Source organism: Galdieria sulphuraria (genome assembly GCF_000341285.1).
Source record: "Galdieria sulphuraria unplaced genomic scaffold scaf_17, whole genome shotgun sequence".
NCBI lineage: Eukaryota > Rhodophyta > Bangiophyceae > Galdieriales > Galdieriaceae > Galdieria > Galdieria sulphuraria.
Window position 1 is genome coordinate 81,018 of NW_005178458.1, and position 19,995 is coordinate 101,012.

Genomic DNA, 19,995 nt, shown 5'->3' on the forward strand with positions numbered 1-19,995 from the left:
AGGAGGTGGTGGGGAAAGTGATTGAGGTGCTTCTGTTGCAGGATATTTTGGAGGAAGAACTGAAGTCATTCTTGAATACACGAAAACTCTTCAGTTGTGGCTCTCAAAGCTTAGGCAACAGAAATTATTTCTTCCTTCATTTTGCGGTATCAAAGTCAAACCACTTGAAATCTCCACAATTTTATACTTTATTCCCGAACGATTCCTTCTTTATTACCCAACCAACTCATCCCAAATGAATCTATCTTATCACACTTCTCTATCTAACTGTACACTTTCAAAACATTCTTTCCATATTTTTCTTTCACCAGGAACCGAAAATATTTCAAAGGTTTTGTAACTAGAAGAAGAGAGATCCAAAGCTGCTACAAGAGTATCTGCAACATCCTTACGATTAATTCTACCAACTGCGGTATCTCCTTGTTGAAAGACAATTCTTCCAGAAGGATGCTCATCATTCAATCCAGTTGCACGAATAATGCAATATGGTATGCCACTTGAACGTACGGCATCTTCACCCATTCGCTTTTCATTCAAGATATTACCAGGATTCAACTGTACAATGGGAATATTAAACGACCCAGCATAAATCTGACGTTGCTTTTCGTTCCACTCCAGTCTTGTCACTGCAGCGCTTGATAAAACAACCAAGCGAGGTATTGTTAAAGAGAAGGCCGTAATTTTTTCCAATACAAGTTCAAAACGCCCAGTTCTAAAATTCGGGTCAACCAATCCTCCTAAATCCAACCGGGAAATACCGAAACCTATCATATGAATGGAGCTTTTATTCAAACGATACTTATAGAGATTGGCTCCTTCCCCGAACAATATCTTAGAATTCTTCACCGGAATAAAGTCTGAAAATAAGAGCCGTATGTTCTGCCATTCTCCAGACTTGGTGTCAAACTCACACTGAAAAGAATATTCTTCGGAAGTATCCACCTCATTGTCTTTTAGAAAAATGCGATAACGCCTTCCATCTCCTTTCACTTTTAAGCAAAATCCATCAAACTCAGAAAGATTTAAAGGAACTGTTGATTGAGCTCTTATCTGTGCAACATTTCCATCACCATATTTCATTAAATTACCAGTAAAAATTCCAAAGCCTGTTGAATACCGAAATGAACTAGAATTCGAAACTTCAATAGAACTTTGCTGCACAGGCTGGAAGATATGTTCCATATCGGGAAGAGAAAAGTCGTATACAGTTCGTTCACGTTGTTCCGATTTCCAACTTTCAGCAAACAATTGTACCATATTCTTAAGAGCCAAATGGTCAATCTCACGAGGGCCACCAGTGCCAAAACCAGGAGGTCCACGGGAGCCTGCCGTCCAAATCACTCCATCCACTTTTCCAACAAAACTCTCGAGGCTGTTGCTTTCTTGCAAATCCCTAAAGGTCAAGTTCACTTCTTTTGGCAATTCTGCTTCCTTCACACTTGTTGGGCTTCGGGACAATCCCCATATACGATAACCGTACTTGACCCTCGAACTCAGATTCTTACAAACTAACCTACCCACTCTTCCAGTTGCACCAACTACTAAAATATTCCGTTTTTGCTTCTTCATATCTTCTGTTTGTGCATCATGCCCTTGTTTCTGTAAACTTTTCCAAATAGATCGGACATTCAGACCAAACTGCTGTTGTAGGTCAGCTTTAAAAAGAGGAGTTAAGCTAGTTATTCTTCTCGACTTCCTATGATAACATATACAATTCCTTCTCAAAGCAAACTTGTACGCTTTCTGCTTTGGAAAGAACCGATCCTTTGAAAGAACAAATGTAGCCATAATCTTAGAACAATTCAACAAAATGTTTTGGTCGTTGACAACAACTCTAAGAGGCTACATACGGCAGCCTCTAAGTAACTATCGTTTTTTACGCAGCTCGAGTTATTTAGGCACAGCCAAAAAGGGAGCACCCTGGACACCAGAAGAAGATCAAAAGTTATTGGAATTACTTCGCTCCCTGAAAGGAGTGAGAAAGTGGACAACTCTTGAAGATTATTTCCCAGAGAGAACGCATCTTGCCATTCGCAGTCGGTAAGTTTGTTCTGAAAATATCAGAAAGTGTACTTATATCTGAATGGGAAGTGCTCGAACACTTGTTGGAAGCAGAAGCGTTAGTAGAGCACCTTTTTCGCAAGAAGAAGACGAAAGGTTATTAGAACTTGTAGAGACTCACGGAGAAGACTTTTTAACGGTTGGAAGTTTTATGGAAAAAAGATCTCCATATCAGTGTAGTAGGAGGTAAGATAGGTGGACTCACAAGGTTAAACTTTCCTTTAATTTCCTTTAGATGGTTTCTCCATCTGAAAAAGATGAACGAGAAAGCAAAGTCCATAAGTATAAGACCTGCGCGTCAGTGGAGGCAACTTTATGACAACTTTATTTCTTCTACAACGAATAAAAGTAATTCAAATTGAAGTTGTGATATCGACAGACTGACTGGGAGAAATGTTAGAATGGACTTTGCTTTGTGAACTTGTGAAAGACATTGTTGAGAAACAGCAGTTGCTAGATGAGCACTTATTAGCCTTGCATACTATTATTCCTAACACTGCACGTGAAGTTTTACCTTTGTTAGATCGTTTGTTGTCTTCAGGTTATACCGAAGAAGGTTTTTTTGCCAAGTTCGAATTGTGGCGTTGTTGTTTTGGCGAAATAGTAGTACTTTCTTCTAGTCCAGTGAAAGAGAATACTTATTTTATGATTCTTTCTATACCTTTTTGTTCTTGTCAACAATTTTGCCAGGGTCTGTTTCGCACAAGGAATGCAGGAGATTGCTTCTGCAAGCACATCGTTCTTGCTTTGTTTCTAGTTCAACAGCAAGTTTGTAAAATACGTCACATGTCTGTTGAAGAATGGACCTTTCAGGTTTCGAAGTTGGTACAAGATGGAGCTTGAACTGTATGGGGGTTCTTTCACATAATAGTCTTCAGTATCAAAGGAAAGGGTAACCGAGATAGGTAAACCTTGTGTTAGCAGAGTATTTTGAATATCAGAAAATGCCCTTTGAAACTAGGATTTGTTCTTTTGTATATTTATTTCTGCGCCATGTTTTCGACATCTTTATGAAAGGTTGTTAAGATAACGACGCTTCCGCTTTCATAATGTGTTGCATATGATATCAGAATTTTGTCTTTTTGTCTTTTCACTGTGTTGATCGAAGCTTGTTAAATGCCATACTTTGATTTCATGTACAGCAAGATCTTCTCAGTTTGAAACGAGTTGTTTTGGTTAATTGAATACGTATGAAGGCTGGAAATGTTTCAAGGTTCGTAGCATGCTGAAAGGACTCGAGGCAGTCGACACAAAAGCATAGACGGGATAATATGTAGTTCTCAGTAAGTGAACGAATAAAAGAGTGAGATGGGAACATTTGGCGAATACACAAACGAATCATCAACGAACGTTTGCTTTCTACTTATTTTTTTCCCTCTTTACATATTCTGTATCAACATAAAATAATATAAAAAATTTTTCCTGTCAAACATTCGCTTGGAATAAAAATGAGCAGGAAAACTACAAACTTCAAAAATATTCCGGCTTAATAATAACGTTAGGAACTAGTATCACCGCTTTTCGCTGGAACGACGGCATCTTGTTCGAAGCGCCTATTCTCAGCTTCGACTGGAGAGGCTTCTACGTGAGCGTCTTTCCCCTTATCAGCTTGATACCAACTAACTTCGAAACTACACCTTTGAAGAGCTTCAATAATCTTCTCTTGTAACTTGGACAAGTCTCCTACACAACTTTCCAAATCGTCCGGTCGAAGCAACAAAAAGTATTGGCTGTCATCTGTCTCTCCTGCAACACAAGGCAAGGCCGTGTTAACGACTGTGCGTAACTAAGTATATATTTGAACGAATTTTCCAGGAATAAAGTTTCCACTTCACCTTTGCATCCATTTCGTCTCTATGAATGTTGAAAAGGGGAACTCCAAGCCATCCAGTTGTTTGCAACGTGGTCCACTCAGGCTTCACCTTTTTGTCTCCGTGAGTGATGTCACACGCAGCACAATGTCCCCTTCCAAACCACTTTCGAAGTAGATAAAGAACTTCACCTGGAACTGTTCCGTCCGCATCGTAGACAATGTATAGAGCCTTTAAAGAGCCGATTCTTCGTTCCAAACAAGGACTGGTATCTTCAACCTTTTGTATTCTTTTCCTGGTGTTCATAATATCCAATTCTCAATAAATATCCGACACATCGAGAAAACTATCAGTAGTTACGAAGTTAATGTGTCAAAGGAAACCCAAATTTGCCCTTAAGGGGGAGAATGAAATGATCTCCCATTAAGCTCATTTTTCGAACCCTCATGCATTGAAAGGTTCTCCTTTAAACTCTTCGATTCTTGTCTGTAGAGAAGAACGATGAATTCACAGACATTTTAGTGATGCATTGCACTCTATAAGGACATATATGATATCACCTTTTTACGCAGTATGATCTATTATTTCAAAGGATAAAGCAGCATTCTTTCAAAATATTTATCAATTGACATTTACATGCCCTTCAAAAAATAATGATATTTCCTAGAAAATTCTTTGTAAAGGTTTCTTTATAGAAAACCCATATTTTTGAGGTTTTACGACGATAGAAAGAACAATAATGTTGAAAAAGACAAACAATAGATAACTTGACAAAATTTTTCTAAAAAATACGATTTCTTTGATTATTATCAAAATATGTATAGGAGTTTTGTCTCATGGGCTCAATTACTAGGAAACAATAAAATGATCGAAAAGCTATCTCAACGCTCACTTCAACAAGATTTTATGGTCGCCAAGTTTTTCCATTGATTGGTTCCACTTGTATTTCCACTTACAAAACTGCATAGTCACCTCAACGACTGTATCCATTCAGGATAAGAACCCAGTGTTCGGTACAAAGCAATAAGGTGCGTTCCAGCCCTGCTGAATGATTTTACTTCATAAACTTGACTGTAATCCCTTTCAAAACCAAAGACTCATCTAAAACTCTGAATGTTTTGCTAATCAGCTCTACGTTTTCTAGATAAACTACTTAAAAGCGCATCACTTCGTAATACATATCACGTTCAATTATTGGATTGCCGATTTCGCGTCGTCGTCCTTCATTTCGCATTGGCAAATAGGACAGACGCAAAGGAATCATGGTTTTTGTCAAAGTTGTCAAGAATAAAGCTTATTTCAAAAGGTTTCAAGTGAAACCTAGAAGAAGAAGGGAAGGAAAAACTGACTATAGGGCAAGATTGAAGTTAATCACACAAGACCTGCGAAAGTACTCTTCCCCGAAGTATCGTCTGGTCGTTCGTTTCACCAACAGGTACCTTTTGAATTGATATTCTTGATTTATATTCAGCTAAAGGTATTAAAGGGATATAGTTTGCCAGTTTGTTTACGCAAGACTTGAGGGAGATCACATCCTATCAGCGGCGTACGCACACGAACTACCTCGTTACGGCATCAAAGTAGGATTAACCAACTTTGCTGCTGCATATGCAACAGGTTTATTATTAGCTCGTAGAACGTTGAAAAAACTCAATCTTGATGAAGTTTATGTGGGTAAGGAGAGCGTCGATGGTGAGTTCTTCGAAGTAGAACCACAAGGAGAGCGAAGGCCTTTTAGAGCGTTTCTAGATGTTGGACTTATTCGTACAACAACTGGCAATAAAGTTTTTGCTGCGATGAAAGGTGCCGTTGATGGTGGTGTGGATATTCCTCATAACGAGAAACGATTTCCCAAGTACACCAAGGAAGAAGGATTCAAACCAGAAGAGCTGCGCTATAGAATATTTGGACAACATATTGCCGACTACATGAGACAGCTTGCGGAAGAAGATAAAACTCTTTATGAAGCTCGATTTTCACAATATATCAAAGCCGGAGTTGGACCTGATGACCTGGAAGAGATGTATAAACAAGCACACAGTCGTATTCGAGAAGATCCTTCCTTTGAAAAGAAACCCAAACGTGAAGTAACTAAGCATCGTACTTTTCGTCAGAGAAAACTTACAAAAGAAGAGAAAAAGGAGAATTTGAAGAGAAAAATAGAAAAATTAGCTATGGCAAGTATGACGACAGGTCATGAAGAAGAAGAATAAATGCCGTTTCTATTGTTGCTTATGTCGACTAGTTTTCTTTCCATTAATTTGAAAACTTGAAGTAAGGAGAGAAGACTTCACATTTTTTTCTGCTATTGAAATAGTTCTTCTGTAACTTGTACAGTGTCCTATTGCACGAATGTGATGGCATTTGCTACGTGGAATTGTCCTACTCTACTAAAGACGGGTTGTAAACATTGCAATCCTACTATAAGAAATAACAATACCAACAGACTTTTGAGAGTTATTTGGATATCCAGGTTCCAATCTGTCAACGGTTATCTCCAGAAAATGGTGGTAAAAAGTGAAAGGGCAACGGGTCAAAGTTTTCAAGAAGTAGTGATTGGAAACGGACGCATTGGAAGCTTGCTTGCACGTGCTCCAGGTATGAAAGAACCTGTTGTGGTAACAAGGGGAGAAAGTATACCAGCAGATGGTTATGGACCTATTTATGTTTGTACGAGGAACGATGACCTGGATAGCATAGTGGCAAGAACCCCATCAGATAGAAGACCAGACCTCGTCTTCATTCAGAATGGAATGATTCAAACTTTTTTGGAGGAGAGAAACATTCAAAATAATACTCAAGCTCTAATGTGAGTGTATTTTCAAACTCAGCTATTCATACGGAATTGAATGGGTCTTAGATATTTTGCCGTAGCCAGTAAGGGAGATTCTCCAGTGGATGGTGGTGGTACAGTCGTTTATGGAAAGTGGGCAGAAGCTTTTGCTCAACGAGTTTGTTCGTTGGGTTGTAAATGTTCAGTTGTTGAAGATAAAACTGAATTTATCAAAAAAATGGTCGAGAAGCTATTATGGATTTGTGTTATGGGACCCCTTTGTGCCACGTCTCATTTTACTTGTGGACAAGTAGTAGCTAACGAAACCTGCTTGCGTGACTTGGAAGATTTGGTCAACGAATTGAAGCCAATTGCGGAGGAGGTTTTACGTATAAAATTAGATGATGGAGTTGTTTCACGTATCGTGGAGTATAGCAACAAAGTGTCAGATTATCGAGCAGGAGTGAAAGAAATTGCTTGGAGAAATGGTTGGTTTTTGGAAAGAAAGAAAACTCCTTTGCATGTTTCTTATATGAAAAACTTTATCGGTTGAAACGACCAATAAAAGAAGTATAAACCTTACCATATCTATATATATCTCTCTCTCTCTCTCTCTATATATATATATATATATATATATACCAATGTGTATTACTGAATGCTAACCATCTTTGGAAAACAACTCGAAACATGTATAGAATAGAGAATGTTTCCAAAGCTTCGTACAACACAATTTGGACAAACCAAACGGAACCAAAATTGTGAAAAATGCAATTGTAGAGAGACGTTTCAGAGTCACGCTTTTACATATATCTGCTATCAAAAAGTTGATCCACTTTTCATCCAAACAGGAAATACCTTCCATAAACAACAAAATACAAGAATATGTCATGGATAACCGAAAAAGCAATGTTGCGTTCTCAGTCTTCATTATGAGCTCATGAGAATGATACATGATAATATACAACGTATCCACAGGAACAGCTTCCAAAATTTTCCTATCTTTCAACGCTTCTAAAAAAGAACTATACAATGGAAAGCTTATATCCGAATTCAGGTACTCTATTGCTGTATCAATCGTTACAGATGTCTCATTCAGTAATGCTGCATGTACTTGCACGAGTCGTTGTTTGATAAGCTCAAAACTATCGCAACTGAAACTTTGATATGCAACTCTTTGGACAACACTAGGCAAATGAATAACTTGGTCCAGATTCAACCAAAATTTCTTATTCTCGTGATATATTCGATGGAGAACATGTGAAAAGGTTGATGAGAACTCTGTTACACAAAAACCTAATAATAGCTCGTCCGCTACATTCAGTGATAGGGTATCATCAAAATTATCTTCACTCTTCAATTGATATAATAAATAGTACAACATGTCTTCCTCTCCTTCTTCAGCGTATGTAGATATGGCGTCCCAGGGTATCTTTTCAGAAGAATTGCGATGCTTTAAATGACTTGAATCTGCAGCTTCCAACACAATACTTTCGCTGACTGATGGTGAGAGCCAAAACATTCTTTCCGCAGCTATTGCAGAGAGAGTTGAACCACTATCCAACTTTCTTGTATTTGTAGCCAGGTGCTGTCTCTCGTAAGATTCTAGCAGCTGAACAAACGAGTAATAAATAGACCCTGTTGCTTGAGCACTCAATTGGGACTTGAAGGAAAAACAAAAAGAGGGAATAACTTCATCTGCAGGCTTGGGTGCCAACACAAAGGCTAAATTGTCCGTACATCTTTCAGGGTGATTCTCCAGAATTCGTACTAGACTGGAAACACAGAGTTCCAACCAAACTTTAAACTCCAAAGTAGACGACTTGTGGATAGATTGTAATGCTTTTTCTAGTGTTTGATGTAACTCTTCTGCCTTTCTTGTGCTCAGGTCTAAACACGCTTTGGTAAGCTGATCCAGAAAATAGCAGAAGGTCTGTGATGCAATGACACTCGAATTCCACGACATTTTCAGGAATTCAATGTTACTGAATGAATACAACTTCCCATTCCTATAAAGGACAGCTAGGTTGTCTGACAGATAATAACACAAAATTGAAGAAAACTTGCGAATCTGGTGAATGAATGTTCTGAATTCTGCGAAAAATGCTTATCAGTGCATTTGCGAAACTGCATATTTCTTCCATGTGACTACGTATAATAACAAAAGTGCTTTCGATTGAAGTGTCGAATGTTGTTTCCTGAAGGATTCGTATACCATGATAAATGCAAACGCACATTTTGTCTTACAATGACATTGTTTAACGAACTCAAGAACCACGGCTCACTCAAGTTCCTTTCATATATCCTACTACAAATCCGTGGTATTTTGAGCATATTCAAGCTGAAACAATGCGTTTTCCCAAGATCTAGACAAACCATCCAAGTCCTTTGGTTTGCAACTTCCTTTCACTGCCCAAGTAGGTTTCGGGTTTTCATGCACTGTTTGTTGTTCAACTTCACCACAGCATTTATGTCGAGCTATGGTATTCTTCCGAAACGTCTTTCTTTGCTTCACTCCAAGCTCAAACGAAAGACTGCACTCTCCACTACAAAATACACGTCCCTCCTGCTTTACATATTGCCAGTTGACCTTGGGCATTCTTCTTCTACAGTTATGACATATATAATATAGACCTATGGTGTCAGAATCCGAGAAGCTCATAGTTAACTAAGCAGAATGAACCTTGTTCCACATGCTCGTCCAATCTCACTCTTGATGGGAGAAAATCCAAAATCCGTTAAAATAATGCTTTTTCAAGGAAACCTTCGGCCGCTTTAATCTGTCTTGGAATGATTTGGTTGGGTCGAATGACTTCGCATATATAGGCGGAATCGAATCCACCCAACTATGGCATTGAACACAAACAAAACTCCAATCACAATCAACAACCAACGCTAGGATTACAAGTTGATCTAAAAGCTTCTAAAAACAAATGCAATACGTACATTTTTTTCTATAAAACTTTGTTCTCCTGTCACAGAAACTTCTTGTACTGTCTCCTTCCTACCAAGAGCTACCTTGGGAAACTGTGGTGTCTTCACTTGCCAATACCCTAAAAGCTTTCCAAACGCTTCTCTTCTTGAAAGCCCATCCCTGCTATAATTACAAACACCATGTAATGGGTAACCAGCACCTAAACCAATCCATTCCAAGTTTGCGTCAAGATATACAAGGAAAAGTTCCCGGAAACTCTGCTCCACTAGGCGACACTTTTGATTCCAACTAAGCAAACAATCTTCATAAAAATTAGACTCTAAAGTCCTTACCGCTCTGTAACTCGTAGTTAACCAAACGGGATGCTGCAGCTCACTAAAAGGGGTCTTGGTAGCACGAATAAAGTAAAGCTGATTCTCAAGAGCTAACTGCATCAAATTATCTATTTCTGTAGAAGTAAGATTTATTTCGACAGGCTTCACTGTCCCAAGAGTTTCTTGTTTCAAAGGCAAGTGTATTCGACCTCTTGGTAACCAAGTATGCCCCAAGTCAAAAGAGTGTTCTACACGGAAACTATACTGTTCATTGACACCGACTGCAAAGTCGCATATAAACCACCATAGAGTAAATAGAAAACAAAGTGCTCCAAGAATAGGCGATGGCTTCAAACAGCGCCTCACTACCATCTCCTTTTCTCTTCCAAAAGGCATAATGTACTTTTATGGGATAACATGAATGGAGACTGGATACGACTGCAAAACTTAGAGAAACTTTTCAGTGAGTTGCTAAAAGACAGGCCATCCTTAAGAAAAGATGAAGAAGACGTTCTTTCACTTATGGAAAAGCTCCCAAAAGAGGAGGTCCTTACTATGTTGACTAACTCAGACAGTTTGGTCGCCTTTCGCTGTTCCTGTTTGTTAAGTGATATATTGACCAAAGGACTTTATGCCATTTTAACTGAACAAAGAGAAGGCTTAATAGGAAGCGAAGAAATGTTTAAACTAAGGTTGGAAAGTTTGTTTTCGTCTTTTGCATTTCTAGACCTTTTCGTGACTGTAGAACCAGTGTTCCTGTATCGCCTATGCAGATTCTATGCAAGGGTCTTGGACAATATGGGAAGACTTCTTCAAGAATATTCAGTGACTGACTCCTCACCGGTTTCCGTTGTTGTATTGAGGTTAGAAAGATTGATTTGGAGGCAACGAGATATGCTGTTGTTTCCTCATGGAGAGACAACGACCAGTGTTCCGTATGCATTCACGGCTTATTTAGTGTTGTGTCGCAAGTGGATTTCTTTTTTAACTTTATTACACTCGCCTTATCATTCGACACATTCCTTACTGAATGTTCCCGACTTTGTCCGATACGCAAATACGCATCCAGTGTTTTATGTCCGTCAAAGAAGTTGGGAATTGTTATTGGAGTTACAAAAACGTCACGTGGAGTTTTCAAGAGTAATTTTAGAAGAAGCTTGCAGAGAAGAAAACCTACCATCATTAACGACACTTTTCAGTGAACAGGATAGTGGCACTCTTCAAATGAGTAGTTACTTTGGTTATCAAGCGGATTCTGTTCCTAGTATCCCAACAAAACAGATGTTTCTTCGCTATTATATTCTGGGCCTTGTATCATCTCTCAGTGATCTGTCATGGAATGAAGCTCTTCTTCATTCTACCCATTTGTATTTTGTAGAACGAGTGGATTTCATATTGAAACAAATCACATTTTTCTTGGCTTCCTGGTATGCGCCACCAAAGAGTCATAGTTTGGAATACTATTTAGTGATGTTATTCACTGAACAAGATGACTTGATGTGTATGCTTTTCACAAAAGTTTTAAAGCTATGCCGACAATCTTTGAATTCTGAAGAGCAGCAACATAAGAAAATACCGAAATTATCACTGAATATTCATCCGATGGTATTTTGTTGGTTATATCAAATAGACTTTGATGAATATGTTCTACTTGACTTGATCAATTCGTCTGAAACTGAATTTCTAACTTTCTTTGTGAAGTATTTAAACGCCATCTTATATACCGAACCTGAAGATTTTTTGGGCAATATTCTGGAAGGTGATTCAGGTCGCTTTACTTCTCTACTAGAGAAATTGAGCTCGGTACTAGAACGCCTGCAAGACAAAAACCTTATCCCATTTTGCTGTGAGCCACTTATTAGAAAAATGAGACAAGTATTGCGACATATTCTTCCAATTGCTTCGACACGCGATAAAAAGCAGCGGTCTGAATTTTCAGATAAAGTCTCTCCAAGTTAGCTAATATAGAAATATACCGTTAAATTGTATCTTTTCATAAGATGGAATGGTTTAACTTTTTTTCATTGCTTCTTTTTACGGTTTGCACAAAGGCGTGGTTTGTGTTGTTTTCTGTTTTTCTTTTATACATTATTTATGAGTGTCGCGTGTAGTTAAAGCTCTTAGTGTTCAAGCTATACCAGGCAGACTGCTTTCTATCCTATGTCGTGCTTTTCTGTTGAGAGTATGTTGTACAGATTAGGACCTCAATAACTTCCTTCTTGCTAGAATTTTCTCTTCTTCCTATGGTTTTACTGGTCAGGCAATTGAAGCAATTCAATTCTTTTCAAAATGACGTTATAGCTCTCGAAGAATTACGGAAGAATATTGATTCATAGTTTTTCTAGTTATTATTGAGGAATGGAAGCTAGTCAGTTGACTTACTGCTTCTTGCAAGTATCATTGAGTTCAAGCAGCCTGAAATTCATCCTTCTTAGAATATCTTACTTCACTATCTGTGCTATGAAAGTGCCAATTGGATAACTCTTTTGTCCTTCCATTCTGGATGAATAGCCCAACTCATGAATGGAATTTGTAGCATGTTCAGTACAACTATTAAAGCTTAAATAATTTGAACTGATAGTTCCTTGAGTTTTTTCTAATGGAAAGGAGAAGAGTAGTAGTAAGTGCACCTGGTAAAGTTATCTTGTTTGGTGAACACTCCGTTGTTCACGGAAAGCTTGCAGTTGCAGCAGCTATCGATAAACGTCTTTTTATTTCTTTAGAAGAGAGCAACGAAAACACAATTGCCATCAAGTTAGAAGGATTTGAAAGGGAAGACAAAACAGTAGTTTTGAGTACTGCTTTGTTGTTGTCTTTTTCGGAGAAACTATTCGAAAATCTAGTTGCGATCGAGTGGAGGATGAAAGACACTTCTAACGATCTTTCACAGCCTCCTTCTTTTCTCTCTTCTTCTTTTCAAGATTTTCTTGCACAGCAAGGGAATGTGGACTCTTGGATGAAAAATGTTGAGCAGTATTTGGAGAGTCATTCTTCCTATCTATCTGCGAGTAGCGCTATTCGTTCGGCTGTATTTCTTTTTGTCGTTTGTTATTTAATCATATTGGTTTACCCAAGGCAAACAGAGAGTACAAGGGGATTATTGGTGACTGTGCAATCACAGGTAAATGAATATCCCTCAATGATGTTTGTTATACTGATAGAATACCCAGATTCCTGTGGGTGCTGGTCTCGGATCTTCGGCATCCTTTTCTGTGGCTCTTATCACATCTCTTTTAGTATTAGCTGGTGATATTCAGTTACAACAATTATCGGAGGATATTTCTGGGACCCTAAAAGAGAGCATCAATCGTTGGGCTTTTCTTTGTGAAACATTTTTGCATGGAACTCCATCAGGTATGGATAATACAATTGCAACATTTGGAGGCTTCCTTAGTTATCGGAATGGGAAGAAAGAAACCTTTCAAGTACATTCCGATATTCTTCGTTTCATTGTTGTCGACTCTGGTGTGCCTCGAAGCACTCAAAAGATGGTATCCAAAGTATATCAGAGATATCAAGAATTTCCAGAAATTGTGTCTCCTATTTTGATTAGTATGGATGAAATTGCTATTCGGTTTATTCAATCTGCAGTATCTAATCTTGTTGGGGACAGTTTTTCTCAACAACTTGCCACACTAATGAAAATCAATCATTATCTTCTCAATGCTCTTGGTGTAGGTCATCCACTGTTGGAAGATATAATTTCCATTGCCCAAGAATTAGGATTTGAAGGTGCTAAACTAACTGGAGCTGGAGGCGGAGGTTGTGCTATTATCCTCGTTGACTCTGGAAAATCAATTGAACATGTCGATACATTGTTGAATACTTTACAATCCACTCCTCATGGCTATCGTTGTTTCGAAATAGTATTAGGAGGAAGTGGTGTGCAAATACATCATCAAACGAATTGATTAGTTGTGATAGGAAATGAATGTTTGTCAAATCTTACAAAGTAAATAATCTCGTTCAACGAAGGATCTCCTATAACATTTGTTTTATACTCCTGACTCGATGCTTATTGTTCTAGTAGTTCTGTTCTACTCCAAATGAACCTCCCTGGAAACTTTTCAAGGTTATTCTTGAGAGTTGCTTCGTAAATGTTCCAAAGACAGATGGAAAAGTTGTACGAATAGATTGTAAATAAGAATAGGGAATATCTCAAATGACTTGGTGGAATATTTGTCGGAATGCAAAGCAGTCAACTAAATATTCTCAACTACTTTCAATATTCAGTACTGAAGATTATATTGTTCAATATGTGCCAAAGCGTCGTTCTCATTTTATTTCTACTGAAGACGCTTTCGGAAGACAAGACTCTCAACAAGAGAAACCTAAACCTTCAGTCTATCGCACTAGACATCGAGGAATGGAAGTCATCCAAGATCCTTTTACGAATAGAGGTGCAGCTTTTAGTTGGGATGAGCGTGAAAGACTAGGGATACGGGGTTTAGTACCTCCCAAAGTCCAATCCTTTGATGTACAAGCCGAGAGAGTTCTTAGTCGAGTAGACGCACTTCACGACCCGCTCAACAAATACGACTTTTTGGTGTCCTTACTTGACCGCAATGAAACTCTTTTTTATCGAGTGCTGACTGATCACTTTCAGAAAATTGCGCCAATCATTTATACTCCTACGTAGGTATTCGTTCTATTACTATTTCTTTCTTGGGTTGAAATATGACAAGTGTTGGTTTGGCTTCTCAGAAATCGCAAGTTATTTTTAGAAGGCCGAGAGGGATGTACTTTTCTAAATATGATCGAGGTTGCATGAATACTATGGTTTACGTAAGACAACCATCCCATAACCACCTGAAATCATAACTGTATATGATGTACTTAGAACTGGCCTCAAGATCAAGTTGATGTCATCGTTGTTACAGATGGCAGCCGTATTCTGGGGTTAGGTGACCTTGGTGCAAATGGTATTCAGATTCCGATTGGCAAGTTGGCTTTATATGTTGCTGGTGGTGGTATCGATCCACGTCGAGTACTGCCAGTCGTTTTGGATGTAGGGTGAGTAGTCTTTGGATTGATAAAATGATATATGTGCACATGTATTGAATCATGACAGAACGAATAATGAAGCATTGAGGAAGGATCCTTGGTATCTAGGAATCGCTGAACCTCGTATCACTGGCGATGAGTATTTTCGTTTTGTGGATGAGTTTATGGAGGCTGTCTATTCAAGATGGCCACAAGTGATGGTTCAGTTTGAAGATTTTGCCAATCCAGTGGCTTATCCATTGTTAGAAATGTATCGCGATAAATATCTTTGCTTCAACGATGATATTCAAAGTACTGGAAGTATTGCTTTGGCATCCATTTTGGCATCTTTGCGAGTGAGAGGACTTGCTACAAAAGATATTGTTAAGGAACGAATTGTTTGTATGGGTGCAGGTAGTGCAGGTTTGGGTGTATGTGAAACGATTATTCAGTGCATGGAAACAGAAGGTTTACGTTCACATCAAGCATATCGTCAATTTTGGTTGTTGGATGATAAGGGTCTTCTTGGTAGAGGTAGAGTGGGTTTGACTCCGACTCAAGCTCGATTTGTAAGAGACGACTTACAAGATGGCAGTAGCTTAGAAGAAGTTGTCCGAATAGTGAAGCCTACCATTCTTTTGGGTTTAAGTGGTGCTGGAGGCGTATTTACGGAAACTGCAATTCGTGAAATGGCAAAACATGTGGAAAAACCTGTCATCTTTCCACTTTCCAATCCAGTCGACCATGCCGAATGTACCGCCTCACAAGCTATCGAATGGACAGATGGACGTGCTATTTTTGCTAGTGGAAGTCCATTTGATGACGTTGAATATCAGGGAAAAATATATCCCATCAATCAAGTAAGTTTATAGCTAACTTCATTCTTCATATCTTTCATGATAGACTAGTGTAACAATGTATACAACTTCCCGGGTATGGGTTTGGCAGTAACTGCCTGTCGTATTTCACATATTACAGATGATATGTTTCAAGCAGCAGCCAGACGCATCTCCAGTTTGAGTGGAGAGGATAAGGAACGATTGTTTCTACCTTTGTCAGACCTTCGAAAAGTTTCCTTACAAGTTGCTACAGCGGTTGCTGAAGTTGCTTATGAAGAAGGACTTGCAACTGCAGAACCTCCTAGGAAGATGACCCTGCATCAGTATCTGCTTTCTCATATGTGGCAACCACAGTATGCACCGTTAGTACCTCTCTGATCTCATATGTTTAGTAATAAAGGCAAATATTTTTTCATCTTTTATTCATAAAGACCAGAAAATCGAAATGGTAAATGATCCTTCTTACGTTGAGAGAAACCTTGCAAGGCCCGAGTCCAGATTCCACTGGGTTTCCAACGCTGTAGATAAGATAGACGATCCAAAACTTGTCTAGCTAAAGATTCCGATACAAATGTTTGTTTGTTTTCAAGATATTCCATCGCATACAACGCTTCCAAACTATATACACTCAAAACGGACTCGTATCTTCGCATTACATAATCATCTGTGTTCAAATAACCAGTGAGAGGTCGAAGCCACACGGGTCCTAATAAGCAAGTTTCTATATAAATACTCCAAGCAGCAAAAGACCCTGCACCAGGAATTAAAAATGGTTGCGAACTATTATTCATAGGAAATTCGATGTGGCTCATTCGAGAAACTTGCATTGCTTGACCAGCATCTGCAACAACAATAAGTGGGTCAGCAAGGCCTTTATATACACTCTTGGAATATTTCGATATAGAGTTGTCGGGAAGACTAACTGGATTCGCACCAAGAACAATGGGTTCCTCATCCAAGCAACTCGATGACAAACGTTCATCAATACTAGGTAACTTGTGTAGGCTGTACGAGAAAAACTGCAAAGGATGAGGATTCTCTTTGCTTTTACTAAGATGCCTCCAAAATGAATCCACATGTCCACTTTGTGCATTTTGCCACATACTATTCAAATTTTCCTGAACAGATTGACGCACACGTTGCAAGAAATGAGGATATAGTTCATTCCTGCCTTTGCCATTCCGACTTTTTGACAATGTTGTTGTAGCCTCGTTTCCCATCTCCTTCCATACTTGTGACCAAATATTTTCTATTCTACTGTTGTCCTCTTTCCAACCTTCTGCAGTTGCACATACAACAGCTTCTCTCGCTACATCTATTACACCCAGTCGCAACCACTCATAAATTGCAGCATATCGCAAAGCACTGGTAGGTCGAACATTTAAATGCAATGCAAACTTCACAATCCAATCAAATGCCCAAGAACTGCAACCTAAAGAAAGCGCTCCTTTTACTAGTTCATATAATGGCAATTGCAATTGACTCAAAGCAATGTTGGCTCTATTCTTTTCTAAAAGACGATAGATTCGTTCCAATGTAGAAAACTGCTGCTGATGATATCCAGTTCTGATCAACCTTGCCAATAGATAGCCATCTGGTTGCCAGTCTCCTCTTTCCAAGCCTCGAAAAAGAAATTCTAAAAAATCATATGGGACTGAGTCTTGACAATTTTCAATCGCTTTTAAAAGCATGACATATACTGAGCTATTTGGATAAAGTCCGTTCTCAATCATCTTCCTTAACAATTCATATCCTCGTTGCAAGTTACCTTCCACTCCGGCAGCTGCAATAAGACAAGCAAAAGTATGTTCATTTGGCTCATAACCGTAGAGTAAAATCTCTTCGAAGATCTGTTGGCATAGCGCAACGTCATTGACTCGCAAGCAACTCCGCATCCAAATATTCAGTGCTCTCAATGATGGTTTGCCGAGCTTCTCCTTCATTAACCGTATCGACTTACTCACACCATTAATATCATTTACTTTGGCATAAGCATTTACCAAAAATTCAAAACTGTCTTCGGTAGGGTTGATTCGAAGGACATTCGCAGCATAAAACAAGATTTCATTGGCAACATTTGGGTGACCACCACTTGCTGCAGCTCTTATCATTTCTCTAACAATCCATGCCGTAGGAAATACTCCGGCTCTAAACATCCAGTTATACATTTCTGGTAGGTCGGCAAGGATTTTAGCTGCCTCACTATTGTCTGAAGAAAGCAATGGATGACTTGGTTGCACGCGATTGATCATACGCTCACCTCTTGAATGTCTAGTGAGCGTACGCATCAACAACTCAAAAGTGTAGTAATTTGGAAGTTTTCCGTATTTGGAATAAAGCCAAAAGACGAGTTTTGCATACTTCCATTCTCCACTGTTTTTAGCAACTAGTAAAAGTTGGTCTAAAACTTTCGATGAGATAGGAACATTCCTTCTGGCAATGAATTTCACCGATGCAAGTGCTTCATCAATACCAGCACTGTTTGCAATCTCAAAAACAATAGATCTTATTGCGGCATCGCTTGGTCTGTGACCTAGTTGAAGCAAACTATCCAATACGCCTAAAATGGAGTTCAATTGTCCATCTCTAGAAACAGCTACTAACAGTTCAGACAGTGCAAAATCACCGTATTTGACATGAAACTCTCTCTGCATACTCTCAAATGTCCCACAAGCTTCCTGGTAATGATTACTATTCGTAAAAGCACGCATAATTGCAGCAACAGTATATTCATCAGGTCGCAGATCTCGATTCTTCATTTCTTGTAGAGCATCTAAACTAACATCATGTCGACCTACATGTGATAATCTGCGAAGATAATGATTAAAAAAATTCACTTGAAGCTCCTTGTCTAAGTGGTTGATAAAAAGCAAGGCCCATTTGCCATGATCCAAAGGGTTCTCACTAATCATTGCTTTGGCTAACTGAAGCCAAGTCACATCCGACGTTTGTTTTCCTGTTGGACATTTCAATAAAAGTTGCATTGCTTTGATAACATTTACCAAATGAGTATGAGTCTCATTTGTGTAAATATCAAACAAGACGGAAGCTGTCTCACTATCGAGATCATTCTCCGTAGAAAATAAAATATTCGAAATATAATCCACCTGAGGCTCGATTCCCATACCACTATAGCATAGAATAAGTTCGTACAGAACTTTTCTGACATCCTTACATTCTGACCATTCTCTGACTTGAACTAATTTTTCCCATCTTTCCCATAGCAACAAACAATCCCGATATCTTTGCTTCCTGCGCAAAGATTGACTAACCTGAAGCATGGTGTGTTGATCAACCAATTGAATAAGCTCATCAGAACTCAATTTGTCCACCATCCAGTTGAAACGGGACTCTTCATTCAAAGCTTCTAATATGATAGAATTGAATTGACTACGATCAAGAGACGGTGGATGCAAGGATTCCTCCGATATATTTTCAGGAGTAACTATGCAAACCAATGGGAGCATCTGTTTGTATTGAGGGTATCTTTCTTTGAGAATTTCACGTTGCTGAAACCAATCGTCTCTATACAATAGCTTTCTAATGCTTACAAATACTTTCCTTTCGAAATTTGCCTTTTTGGGATGCTGCTCTCTTTCTTGCTTTCCTTCATCGGTACTAGTCCACTTTGTATGACTTCCTGCTTCACTTTCACCAGGTTCGTTCAACGGGACGCTGAAAGTTGAGTCCAAGTTACCTGCATTTCCTAGAGCTCCAGCAAAAGCGAGTGGTTTACAGTGAAAAAATCGAGGTTTCAAGTTGTTTCTAATATCGGAGCACCATCCTTCTTCTTTACAGAGTCTTCGTCGAGACAAGTAACCAGGCAGTTTTCGAAAGTTACATCTACAACTAGCCATGAACAAAGAAAAGGAAAAAACAGTATATGCTACTATCTGCCTATTCCAACATATATTCCTCAACTTTCCAAATACTTCACACTCTGTAACGATTTACAGAGCGCCAAGAGCAGCTACTCAAAAAGAGTTTTGCATTGTAAGCCAACTGTAAATCAATTTCATGAGCGTTTGTTAGAACAGCAACTTTAGTCCAGCAAAAGTCTTGGTAAAGGATTGACAAGATATGAATACAGGAGAAGATTCTCTTTAGTATTGTACGGTACACTCAAAGAACTTGTCCTATTGAGAAAACCTAATATCCATTGAGCAAATTGAAGTGTGTTGAGCACTAGAAAGGGCAATAAAAATATCTCAATTTCAACTCAGTAGGTTCTTAGAGTGGTTTCCATAGGATTGTATATTCTCACTATGCAAATTAGGGA

At 38.7% G+C, this 19,995-nt stretch overlaps 12 protein-coding genes across 14 annotated transcripts; 7 read left to right on the plus strand and 5 right to left on the minus strand.

Annotated features, from left to right (window-relative positions):
* Window positions 1-172: 172 nt before the first annotated feature.
* Window positions 173-1,793, minus strand: Gasu_23970 (NADH:ubiquinone oxidoreductase complex I intermediate-associated protein 30). The gene has a single exon (XM_005706706.1). The coding sequence runs from the start codon at window positions 1,786-1,788 to the stop codon at window positions 250-252; it is 1,539 nt and encodes a 512-aa protein (XP_005706763.1). The 5' UTR covers window positions 1,789-1,793; the 3' UTR covers window positions 173-249.
* A 10-nt stretch (window positions 1,794-1,803) lies between these two features.
* Window positions 1,804-2,444, plus strand: Gasu_23980 (Myb-like DNA-binding domain containing protein). Of its 2 annotated transcripts, XM_005706707.1 has the most exons (3): window positions 1,804-2,040; window positions 2,092-2,247; window positions 2,297-2,444. In XM_005706707.1, the coding sequence occupies exons 1-3, from the start codon at window positions 1,811-1,813 to the stop codon at window positions 2,421-2,423; spliced, it is 513 nt and encodes a 170-aa protein (XP_005706764.1). In that variant the 5' UTR covers window positions 1,804-1,810; the 3' UTR covers window positions 2,424-2,444. The 2 variants fall into 2 exon arrangements, with proteins under 2 accessions (XP_005706764.1, XP_005706765.1); XM_005706708.1 differs by lacking the exon at window positions 2,297-2,444 and having other exon boundaries at window positions 2,092-2,274.
* A 9-nt stretch (window positions 2,445-2,453) lies between these two features.
* Window positions 2,454-3,376, plus strand: Gasu_23990 (uncharacterized protein). Its single transcript, XM_005706709.1, has one exon. The coding sequence runs from the start codon at window positions 2,455-2,457 to the stop codon at window positions 2,902-2,904; it is 450 nt and encodes a 149-aa protein (XP_005706766.1). The 5' UTR covers window position 2,454; the 3' UTR covers window positions 2,905-3,376.
* Window positions 3,377-3,388: 12 nt separating this feature from the next.
* Window positions 3,389-4,293, minus strand: Gasu_24000 (uncharacterized protein). Its single transcript, XM_005706710.1, has 2 exons — window positions 3,897-4,293; window positions 3,389-3,847 (listed from the first exon to the last, which is right to left on the minus strand). Exons 1-2 carry the CDS (start codon window positions 4,176-4,178, stop codon window positions 3,560-3,562), a joined length of 570 nt encoding a protein of 189 aa, XP_005706767.1. The 5' UTR covers window positions 4,179-4,293; the 3' UTR covers window positions 3,389-3,559.
* A 750-nt stretch (window positions 4,294-5,043) lies between these two features.
* On the plus strand, window positions 5,044-6,174 carry Gasu_24010 (60S ribosomal protein L5e). The gene is made up of 2 exons (XM_005706711.1): window positions 5,044-5,307; window positions 5,359-6,174. Exons 1-2 carry the CDS (start codon window positions 5,135-5,137, stop codon window positions 6,083-6,085), a joined length of 900 nt encoding a protein of 299 aa, XP_005706768.1. The 5' UTR covers window positions 5,044-5,134; the 3' UTR covers window positions 6,086-6,174.
* Window positions 6,175-6,213: 39 nt separating this feature from the next.
* Window positions 6,214-7,226, plus strand: Gasu_24020 (uncharacterized protein). The gene is made up of 2 exons (XM_005706712.1): window positions 6,214-6,681; window positions 6,733-7,226. Exons 1-2 carry the CDS (start codon window positions 6,230-6,232, stop codon window positions 7,196-7,198), a joined length of 918 nt encoding a protein of 305 aa, XP_005706769.1. The 5' UTR covers window positions 6,214-6,229; the 3' UTR covers window positions 7,199-7,226.
* Window positions 7,227-7,278: 52 nt separating this feature from the next.
* Window positions 7,279-8,643, minus strand: Gasu_24030 (uncharacterized protein). Its single transcript, XM_005706713.1, has one exon. The coding sequence runs from the start codon at window positions 8,609-8,611 to the stop codon at window positions 7,307-7,309; it is 1,305 nt and encodes a 434-aa protein (XP_005706770.1). The 5' UTR covers window positions 8,612-8,643; the 3' UTR covers window positions 7,279-7,306.
* A 215-nt stretch (window positions 8,644-8,858) lies between these two features.
* On the minus strand, window positions 8,859-10,283 carry Gasu_24040 (hypothetical protein). 2 transcript variants are annotated; one of them, XM_005706715.1, is made up of 2 exons: window positions 9,913-10,283; window positions 8,859-9,855 (listed from the first exon to the last, which is right to left on the minus strand). In XM_005706715.1, the coding sequence occupies exons 1-2, from the start codon at window positions 10,264-10,266 to the stop codon at window positions 9,559-9,561; spliced, it is 651 nt and encodes a 216-aa protein (XP_005706772.1). In that variant the 5' UTR covers window positions 10,267-10,283; the 3' UTR covers window positions 8,859-9,558. The 2 variants fall into 2 exon arrangements, with proteins under 2 accessions (XP_005706772.1, XP_005706771.1); XM_005706714.1 differs by having other exon boundaries at window positions 8,859-10,283.
* Window positions 10,284-10,293: 10 nt separating this feature from the next.
* On the plus strand, window positions 10,294-12,474 carry Gasu_24050 (uncharacterized protein). The gene has a single exon (XM_005706716.1). It carries the CDS (start codon window positions 10,312-10,314, stop codon window positions 11,851-11,853), a length of 1,542 nt encoding a protein of 513 aa, XP_005706773.1. The 5' UTR covers window positions 10,294-10,311; the 3' UTR covers window positions 11,854-12,474.
* A 9-nt stretch (window positions 12,475-12,483) lies between these two features.
* Window positions 12,484-13,866, plus strand: Gasu_24060 (mevalonate kinase). The gene is made up of 2 exons (XM_005706717.1): window positions 12,484-13,015; window positions 13,065-13,866. The coding sequence occupies exons 1-2, from the start codon at window positions 12,494-12,496 to the stop codon at window positions 13,803-13,805; spliced, it is 1,263 nt and encodes a 420-aa protein (XP_005706774.1). The 5' UTR covers window positions 12,484-12,493; the 3' UTR covers window positions 13,806-13,866.
* Window positions 13,867-14,043: 177 nt separating this feature from the next.
* On the plus strand, window positions 14,044-16,161 carry Gasu_24070 (malate dehydrogenase (oxaloacetate-decarboxylating)). Its single transcript, XM_005706718.1, has 5 exons — window positions 14,044-14,529; window positions 14,580-14,679; window positions 14,735-14,907; window positions 14,966-15,737; window positions 15,786-16,161. The coding sequence occupies exons 1-5, from the start codon at window positions 14,057-14,059 to the stop codon at window positions 16,092-16,094; spliced, it is 1,827 nt and encodes a 608-aa protein (XP_005706775.1). The 5' UTR covers window positions 14,044-14,056; the 3' UTR covers window positions 16,095-16,161.
* Window positions 16,162-16,238: 77 nt separating this feature from the next.
* Window positions 16,239-19,593, minus strand: Gasu_24080 (uncharacterized protein). Its single transcript, XM_005706719.1, has 2 exons — window positions 16,323-19,593; window positions 16,239-16,269 (listed from the first exon to the last, which is right to left on the minus strand). Exons 1-2 carry the CDS (start codon window positions 19,571-19,573, stop codon window positions 16,266-16,268), a joined length of 3,255 nt encoding a protein of 1,084 aa, XP_005706776.1. The 5' UTR covers window positions 19,574-19,593; the 3' UTR covers window positions 16,239-16,265.
* Between the last annotated feature and the right edge of the window lie 402 nt (window positions 19,594-19,995).